Source organism: Theobroma umbraticum, unplaced genomic scaffold (assembly GCF_002168275.2).
Source record: "Theobroma umbraticum cultivar Fairchild unplaced genomic scaffold, ASM216827v3 scaffold_12.1, whole genome shotgun sequence".
NCBI classification, from domain to species: domain Eukaryota; kingdom Viridiplantae; phylum Streptophyta; class Magnoliopsida; order Malvales; family Malvaceae; genus Theobroma; species Theobroma umbraticum.
The window spans coordinates 754,998-765,062 of record NW_018397269.1 but is presented as its reverse complement, the minus strand read 5'-3'; the positions used below and the strand labels follow the sequence as shown (position 1 = coordinate 765,062).

Genomic DNA, 10,065 nt, shown 5'->3' with positions numbered 1-10,065 from the left:
ATACTTTTGCCTATTTTGCATTCCATATTAAAATATTTATGAATTTTTTTAATTATTGATGTTTAAAAACATTTAATATCAATATTTAAAAACTTTAATAAAATGTTTTCAAAATATATATGTATGAAGTTAAATAATATGAAAAATAAATTTATTATTCCGTACATCACGAAATTTTTAAACTCTACTAACAAAGTTGAATAAAGATACTTATCAATCTTTTAATCATGTTTATAAAATGATTTTTCCTAAAAGCGTATGGATCGAAGAAAGTATTTATTTATTAGAAAAAATCTAAAAGATGATGAAGAATGGGATACTATATCCAAATATTCAATCATCGAAGCAAGTAGCACCAAATGCGTAACTGTTCAACTACCTTGTGAAAACAAGCAAAAAAGGACAGAACTCAAGTTGACAAAAGTAAACACTTACAAAGACAAAACCTTACGAAAGACACGCCGCGTTTATCGCTCGAGGAATCGTCTTCTCCAATCCCCATGTGAGATCTTGTGCCCACGCCCCATGTTCGCGCCTTAAACAACGCTTTTCTGTTCTTGTATTAATATTCTTTTCTGCTATAAAAATGCACTCAAATCCCTCTTCTCTTTAATCATTACAAAATCTTACTGAAGAGAAAAGGGAAGAGAGCAAAAACATGGCAGCTTCACGTAGCTCATTGTTTCTGCCATTGTCTCTGCTTCTTCTGATTACTCTATCCAATGTGGCTGAGGTATGTATTGAATAGAGCTGAGCATATCAACACTCGTTTCATTTTCTTCTTTTTTTTAGGTCTGATCATAACTTTTTCTTTTTCTTCATCAACTGAATTTGTACCTGCAGGCTTATAGTAGTGCTAAGCTTCGCCCTTCAGGTAATGCATCTATGGTTTTTTTGTCTATGACTTATCAGTGTGTTACAGTTGTCATGATTAAGTACCAACTAACATTTTGTTTGTTGTGATTTTGTACAGATTGCCAACCCAAATGTAAGTATCGTTGCTCAGCAACATCCCACAAGAAGCCATGCATGTTCTTCTGTCTCAAGTGCTGTGCCAAATGCCTATGTGTCCCTCCAGGGACTTACGGTAACAGGCAAGTCTGTCCTTGCTACAACAATTGGAAGACCAAGGAAGGAGGACCCAAGTGCCCTTAAGTTTTAGCTATATCGACCTTTTCTGTATCTTTTTCATGAATAAGCCAGCCAGCAGCAAGCCAGCCATTTCTTATGTGTCTTAAGACAACTGAAGAGATATAATTTTTATGCTTCTTCACGGCTTTTGATTGTAGTCTGGTTCAGTTAAATAGGACTTATTTATGTCAGTCTATTCTTTTATGGAAGTGGAAATTAATGCCACTTGACTCTTTCAATCATGAGATTCACTCAAATTTTGAATTCAGCTCTATATATGATCAATTTTAAAAACGTGTAAAGAGCAACAAGGAACACCATGCACATAGGTTCGTACATACAGCAGTACTCTAAATTTAGCAGCACAGTTGATTGTCCAAAGATTTCGATCCGAATATGGAACTCGAAGTGGTAATAATGGCAGACATGCATCTTAATTACATTTACAATTCATGTTTTATCTCATTCGGACGCCATTTGAACTCAAAATATTTTAATTGTAAAATTCCAATATTAATTAAGGGAACCCTCTTTTTGGGTTTATTTAGAGGAATTCAAGATCAATCGTTAATTATTGTTTAAATTATGCAATTAGTCTATGTATTTTGTTAAAGTGTAAAATTTAATTTTGATACAGTAATTTATAAAATTTGAGTCTTATTGTCACGATCCACATTCCCTATATAAGTAAGATCCATTAAATCCAAACAAGCCTTGTTAATATAGACAACTTTAAAACAACTCATATTCTTATATAATGAGCATCCATCACAACACACACATATAGTTCATACCATGCATCTCATGTTTGCATTTCATCAATATCCATCATGTCCTCATTGACATTTCCATTCGCACAATCCATGTGCTCAAATCTGTGCACATCATGCACAACAAATGGTTGCAATGATGTGCCATAAGGAAGTTGAAAAGTTTCATCAATTGTGTTTCGGTGGAGAAGTCCCTTCTTTTGGAAGGTATTTCGATTCAAGTGAAACCAATGGGAGGAAGGAACGTCATTGTTAGTTTTTTAAGCCAAGAGGATATGAAAATGCTACTTAAGGCATGCGAAGATTTATTCAATACATGGTTTGAATTTATCACTCTTTATCAGGAAAGGGATGGCCGCATAAGTTATATGGTGTGGATTAGACTCGAAGAGGTTCCAATCCATGTTTGGCATGTGAAAGTGTTTGAGAAAATTGCCAGTAACTGGGGCAAATTCATTTGAGTATATAATAGTACAGCTGAAAGAGAAAGGTTTGATTTTGCCCAAATCTTGATGGAAGTGAGAAGCAAGCGTTGCATTAAGGCAATTAGCCCTTTTATGGACAAGGATATGCTCTATTATGTAAAGGCAACAGTGGTAGAGATTGACAAAGAAGATTATGGGAAATTGTCAAAATTATCGAGAAAAGGTAAAGAGGTGTTAGTAAGTGACTCATCATCATTAGAGAGTGGAAGCGGAGTTGGTGGGAAGAGAAGGATACTGTGGATCTCGAGGAGGGATAATGGGAAAAAAATCCTAATATGACTTTCATATTAATGTATTTTAATATCTTAATAGAATCACGGTACTTTAATAATTAAATAATGAATGCTTACTTAAAACAAACTCTTCATCTTATTATCAAAATGTATTTTCATAAATGAAATTAAATATGAGAATATGCTTACTTTTCAAGGCACCATATTCTCCAATTCTTAACAAAATGCCCTTCTTGTTGTCTTTCTTAAGACCCCTAGTAAGCTTATTTGGCTTGGCAACTTGGTCCTTTGCCTTTTTTCTTTTCTTCTTCTTCATAGACGTATTCTTCATCTTAGAAGATGAAACAAGCAACAAAGCACTCTTTTCTTTCTTTGTGGATTTCTCGACAATCTCCAACACGTTTGACAATTTTGACATGGTGGCTTCCAACCTATTCGTGTGCAAGTTCATCATGAATTTTGAATATCTTTCTAATAAAGACTACAAGACCAAATCAATACTTAGTTCATAATCCATCATAAAGCTCCATTGTCCAAGCTTCTTTAATTAGCTGAAAATTTCAAAATATGTAACTTGTTAAAACTGCCTCTATCATCTTACATAGCAACAATTCCTTGAAGTTTTATACCTATTTGTACGACTTTGCTCTCTAAGGTACAAAATCATACTTTTGACATCTATATTCTTGTGTCACTTCTAAAGGTCAAGAGTCATGCTAGCCAATATCACATATGTGACTAGATAATCATAATCTTGATGAGTCTAATGGGTTTCCTTTACTTCATCACTTGCATCCTTAGTAGGGATTGGTGGTATTGCATTCTCAAGGACATAGAATTCTTTTTTGGCTTGAGAACGAGTCTCAAGTTTCTATACTAGTTCAAAAAGTTTGGCCCAATGAGCTTATTAGCATTAAGCATGCTTCACAATGATGTGTTGTTACTCATTTGTTCTATCAACCTAAATATATAAAGTTGAACATGCATAATTTATTTATGCATTATACCTACTCAACACGGGGTCTTTAATCTTAGTTCAATACTCCCACTATTTTGTTCAAAATAATAACACTTTCTATTAAATCCTGAAATTCATAATTTCCTAGACTAAGATTTATTTTGTATACTATACTTTGAGTAACTTAGCAAATCATGATAAATTGAATTACTTAGATAAACAAATTTATCAATTAGGAGTTCTCGCAATGATATACCCATATGTTTGATTGCCATAACTACCAAGCGACAAAGCGAAGATTATCGCAAACCACAAGCAGTCTAATTGTCCAACCTTCAATGGTGATCAACACAAATAGCAAGCGAGATAATTTTTAAAGAGTTGGGAGTCTAGGCTAAAACCTAGTGCTATTTAAGGGATGCTCTTGAGTTTCACTCAATATTTTCCAAAGCTCTTCTTTTAATTTTTATATGTATAATATGAAGCCTAGAGACTCTTATTTATTGGCAATTACAGTAATCTTAACCTTTCTAGGATTTTCATAATCTTTATGCTATTTATAAAATTTACCAAATCTAATTGAAATCTTTCAATTGGATCCTTGAAGTTCCAAACTCCTTCTAATTAAGTTTAACTTACTCCCATTATCTTTCCTAATACATGCGTGTGACCTATTAGATTCTTAACATATTATCCAATAAATATGAATTATAATCTAAATCTAAATAGGAATGGATGAATCAAACTCCTTTGCATTCATCATTAATTTCGAATTGATTAATTCACATTTATAGTTCAAGATTGACGTCTAGTATTGTGTCAAGATTACCTCAATGTTAAGAAGATCTAGTATCATTGGACTTAAATCTTCAGTGCACGTTTTTACCGTGTAATTCAATCATTTCATCAACTAGTATCTTGATAGTTGTCAAAAAAAAAAAAATATCCTGACAAGAATATATCATGGTTTTTAATGTTACTCTATATATGTCTTTACCATGGTAGCTCTTGAAGCTAGTCATTAACTCTGAATTCGAGAAACTCAATTTTCAAATCTTCTTTTTGTCTTAGCTGAGGGCTTTCTTGAGTTAATACATGTTAAGAAGTAAAAGAATATTCCCCTTGATACCACTTAGGTGATGAATTCTAAGGAGATCATTCATCTATCCTCATATGTTTCTTGTTATAACCAATATCCCTCCTATTGTACATCCTTGGGTAGGATTACATAAAACGATATCAAATTATAGCACTCTATATACAAGACAACCTGATAATCTTAAGTTTTAGGATCACTTACTCAACTTTAATATGAGAATTTGCTTTCATAAACATTTAAGTGAGATACCAAATGGAATTCTTAAAATAGGTCATGTTCACTGGACTTGCACATTTGTCAAGCATCCATTTATTGGTTTAAGTATCCCATACTTTAACAATAAGATCAATTATTGGTATCATAAGTGAGGAATATAATCATGTATAGGTCTCTTGATTTTATCAAGATTCGGTCTTGATAAAGTTTCGACTAGGAATATATTTAAAAATAATACTTTAATATAATAAGGATCTCATAATTATAATATTTTGTAATTCCTTTTACAAATAATATTTATTCTCTAGTTATCTTAATAGTAAATAATAACAATTATATATAAATATATGAAAAAAAGAAAATCTTTATTAATAGATGTAATGTTTAAATAAGAAGAATATATCTCTATACCCAACCAATTAGTTATGGGGTATAAATTAACTTTATCAAAGTGACCTTGACGACATGGCATGGCATGTCCATATCATCATTTACCATGTGATATTTTTCTTGGACATACCATGTAACCAAAGCCAGCCGACTAGAAACTCACATGAAACAGCCGTTGAAGCTAATGATGGAGTGGCTAAATATTAACTTTTATAAATATCGGTGACAAAAGCGTGAGTTTTTTCAGTTGGGTGAACAATTACTCTCTAAAACTTATATTAGTAAATAAATAACTTATCCTGTTCAAATTTAATTAATATTTAAAATAAATTAGGGTAAAATCTTAAAAACTTTGACCAACTCTTGAGACAATATGTATGAAATAGAAAGAGAAACATTTTAGGAACTCTATTATTAAAACATTGTAGCGAATAACCTAGTTGAATGAAAACCAGTAACTTATGTTAGAAAGAAAGGTTCAAAACTGACATGTCTTCCATGGAAGTTCTATTGATGATACGATATTTTCTTTCCCCTCCATTTTATCTTCTTGTTTGATTATAGTAGAGTCCTTTTCTTTTTCAATCCATGAAATAAAACAAGACACACTGAACCTCATATCTTGCAATAGTAGTGAGATATTTTCCTCCTCCCTTCTACTTTTCTTTGGTTGATTGACCTGATCTGATCTTAACAACATAACATTACTCCAGTCGCTGCCATCGCTCAATTCAAAGAGCCATGTGCAGAAGATATTGCTTGAAATGTAAATGGAAGACAACATTATCTATGATTGTTATTAGAATAAGTTAATATCAAATTCGTCTTTAGGTTTTGTAACACTAATTGCAAATAGATATATACATACAATCCGCAATCTTATGAGGTATGATATATCAAGGTCTGGATTAGGGAATTAAGATAGAGGATATTGATTCAAATCCTGAAATTTTATGTAACGGAGAGACATGGGACGTAAACATGAATTGCACTTGAAGTACCTCCTGACAAAAGGTGTTACCCACTCTAAATTACGTCTAACTTCACAATATTTGGTGCAGACGAACAACAGTGGCTAGGGAAACACAAAGCTTTCCATGTTTATCTAAAGTGGATAGGCATGTGTCCGTCTGGACCAAACAAGTAAAAGAAAACAAAAGGCTGCTATGTCCTGCAGCGAGGGTCCCACTTGTTTGATGTGGCAACTCATTCATAACATCTGGCGAATGATGATAATTGTCAGGGAAAGACCATTGCATTTGTATACCTTGGAAATTCCGACAGCGCTCTCAGTAGATGCAGTTGTTGGCTCTTCTGGGGCCACAAGCTTTGCTTGTGGTTGCCGTTTCACTTCCCAATTCTCTTGGTTGCTTCTCAACTCTCTCTCTCTCTTTCTTTCTTTCTTTAAAACCAGTTTTGCTACAGTGGTCTTTCTCCTTGCTTCAATCTTTCAAGGTCGAGAACGTTGGTTTGCTTTCAACGGGTTAGTTAAACTCATTTTCTTTCTCTCATTCTTCTTTTGATTGTTTTTGTGTACTTTAAATGCATTTATGGCTGTTTTACACGTTTTTTCTTAATGGGTTTTTGTTGTTTTTTCCTTTAGTTGCTGTTTGATGTTACGAAAGTTCATTTTGCAGTGACTTTTTCAAGTTTTCACTTTTGAGTATGTTCTAATTATAACAAAAGCTGTTACTGTTATTTTCGTGTGTTTTTCACTGACAGAAATGATGACAATATTTGAAATTGAATTATTATGGAATTAGCATAGTACTGATTGATCTATTGATTGATCCATTCAAAGATTGGTCTTCCTTTCTCTTGAAGTGTTGAGGCATTTGCCATTTTATTTTGATAGTTCTTTTTTGCTTCTAATAATCCAGTTAAAGTTAATTTGGCATTGATACTTATTAAATGGTTGAATTGTATCTGAATTCTCAAGTTGAGCATTTAAAGATAAATTCTTGAAACCTAATTTAGATATTGTGTTTGCCATAGCTTTGAGCTGTTGAAAGGGCGATGCTGGCTGGTACCATTTCATTGCTATCTTGAGTCTTCCCATGGCATTTACTGCAAGCAAGGTTCCAGGTGGCTCTGTGGTGACTAATAGAGTTGGTAAAAGTAGGCCACAGGGTAAAATCTATCCTACAAGTCAAGGGTTTGTGCATCCACAACTGAGAAATGCACAGCCTTTGATGGCAAAATTAAGCTTTCCAAATGAAAGTTTGGGAACCATATATGGAAAAACAGATGGTTTCACTGTCCCACGGGGATCTTCCATGATATGCTTGTCAACGGGAACTCAAAATTCTGAAGCAACAGAATCTGTTAAACCTTATGCAGATTGCTCTGATGTATCTGGGTAAGATTATTTTTTGTTGCTTTAATATCTTATTTATCAATATTTAATAAACTTTAACCTGTGGCAGCTGCAACTACTTAATTCAACTATTTAGTCATTGGGCCTTATAAAATCTTCTGTTGTATCTCTGATTTCATTTACAGGAAACATTATTCCCTTACCCCTTTCATCATCATATAGTTTTGTTGAGTTTTTTTATGGTGATTTGCCTTGGTCAGGTATTAAGTAGGCAGTAATTGTGATTAGCTAAGTGGTATTTCACTTTCATACTTCTTGATGTGGACCAATCCTGAACCTAAGTGACTACTGTTCTGTCAATTTTCTTATTAGGAATTATTTGTTGCAATAATGTGTTTCTTTGGAAATCTTCATTTTCCTCAGCAACTAATTTTTTATCTCAAGTATACCTCATTTCTACGCCTACCAGGTCAAGGTTGGTACCATTCTGATTTCTTTATCGTATAGTTCTGTCTCATCATATACTTGTTGAGTTTCTTTTTTTTTTTTTTCTTTCCTGTAAATTGCCTTGGTCAGGTATAATTTAGGCACTATATGTAATTAGCTAAATGATATTTCGTTTTCATACTTACTGATATGGGTGCATCCCGAAGCTTATTCAACGCTATCCTTGTGTTTTGATTGTGTGCACACTGTTGTGTGCCAGTGCTCAGATTGGGGAGGAGGAAGTTGGTCATTCAGCCATCCCTGGAAGAACCATACACTCAAGTCTAGGCTTGGCAGAAGCTTGTAGATTTGTATGCAATGACGCAAAGTTTGTGAATGAAAGGGCCCGTAATGACATTATTCTGCTTTCTCGGTAATGTTCAGCAATGGCCTGAGTCAGTCAAAATAGCTTGCCTTGATCTCAGTTATCAGCATAATTCTAATACTCAGTGTGACATTAATATTGACATGTGCTACTATTTTAGCACAATTTCTTTAGATTTTGTATAACTCTGGTGCTAATACAAACTCTGCAAAACCTCTGAACTTAAACATCGTAGCTGATGGAAATTAGAATTTAATGTTCAAAAGTAATCTTCATTTTGTGAAAACTGTAGTGGCCCTGTTCAGTTGGTTGAAATAATTGATTATTCACAGCTTGTTGAATACCATTATTGATATATCAGATGGCATTGTTATTAATTATGTTGGCTGTACACATGTTTATTGTTTTGCTATTTTCCTGTTTTCGTCAGTGGCATAATGAGGTTGGATGCCCGTGTACGTCAGGATGTTGCTATTCTTGGGTCAGGATTTCTTAAACTTGATGGTAATCTCTTAATGCAGTTGTTTCATAAAAATTATCTGAAAGTGCTTCATATCTGTTACTATGGGAAATGATGCTGCAATCAAGCAGTGTATAAAATTTTAACTGTGATGTGCCCAACGCAGCTAGGGCACGGGAAGATACTGAAAAAATTGACCGAGATGTGAAGAAAAAGGCTGAACGTCTTCATCATATTGCCACTGTATGTGTATTTAGATAGTATGTTCTTTTTCTTTGGAATTAAGACATTAGTGCAGATATCATGGATGTAATGTTGTAATGAACCTCGCATCCGTTTGCAGATCTTAAAAGACAAGGCACAATCTAGATTGAAAAGTGCTGCTGATAAACATTGGAGTGATGGCGCCTTGGAGGTACTTTTTGTCACGCATCTTTCTACTTTCTTTAATCTCTTTCCTTGTTGTTAGCTTATTACTAGGTTTATATTCAGTATTCACGTCATCTGATTTTTATTTACTGAAATTTGGATCAAGGCAGTAAATCTTCTAGAGAAAGAAGGAAAAGTTGGCTTTTTTCCCTCTAGTGGAAGTTTTGAGTAGTACTATTATTTTAATCTTGTTTAACCTTCATAATGTAATTGCAACCTGGTCTAAGTGTAACCTCTAGAAAGTTGCACAAGGATTCTTCTAACTTTCCACATGTTTCTGATGCCCTGTTTTGTTACCATGCTCCTTTGGGCGTAGCTTTGCTACTAAGTACTAACTGATTCAATCTACCTGTACTAGTTTTTGAATTTTGATACATAATTCTTGATGATAGCTTTTTGAGTACAAAAAATTGCTGATGTTAAGAGAATCACGTTAGAATATGTGGGATGTTGAATTTAAAGCATAGTCAAGACTACCTAAGTCCTTTAGAAGGATTCGCTGCATGCAGAAAAGGAAAAATTTACTCAATAATGTTAGTTGCCTTTACAGTTACAGCTGGTGGCAGAAAGGTGCAGAGGAGATTATTTCATGGGCTGCATAAGGGGGAATCTGTTGGAAATAAGACATTATTTTCATGGAATAACCTGAACAAAAACTAATGATTTGGGTGGAAAAAAAACTGTGAAGATGAACAAGAATTAAAGTCTGGTTAAATCTTTAGGGAAATTTCTTTTTGATTTTGATTTTTTTTTTGTTTGGGGTGGG

The 10,065-nt window shown here is 33.6% G+C and overlaps 2 protein-coding genes across 2 annotated transcripts in view; both read left to right on the top strand.

The window, feature by feature from the left end:
• Positions 1–589: 589 nt before the first annotated feature.
• LOC110425906 (gibberellin-regulated protein 5-like) lies at positions 590–1,351 on the top strand. Its single transcript, XM_021440986.2, has 3 exons — positions 590–733; positions 844–874; positions 974–1,351. The coding sequence occupies exons 1-3, from the start codon at positions 659–661 to the stop codon at positions 1,153–1,155; spliced, it is 288 nt and encodes a 95-aa protein (XP_021296661.1). The 5' UTR covers positions 590–658; the 3' UTR covers positions 1,156–1,351.
• Positions 1,352–6,541: 5,190 nt separating this feature from the next.
• LOC110425773 (senescence-associated family protein) overlaps positions 6,542–10,065 on the top strand; it is a 5,980-nt gene continuing 2,456 nt past the window's right edge. Inside the window, exons 1-6 of the mRNA XM_021440768.2 lie at positions 6,542–6,765; positions 7,278–7,641; positions 8,306–8,458; positions 8,841–8,914; positions 9,037–9,113; positions 9,214–9,285. Coding sequence (XP_021296443.1) covers positions 7,340–7,641; positions 8,306–8,458; positions 8,841–8,914; positions 9,037–9,113; positions 9,214–9,285 — 678 coding nt within the window. The 5' untranslated portion in view covers positions 6,542–6,765; positions 7,278–7,339. The remainder of the gene's footprint in view (positions 6,766–7,277; positions 7,642–8,305; positions 8,459–8,840; positions 8,915–9,036; positions 9,114–9,213; positions 9,286–10,065) is intronic.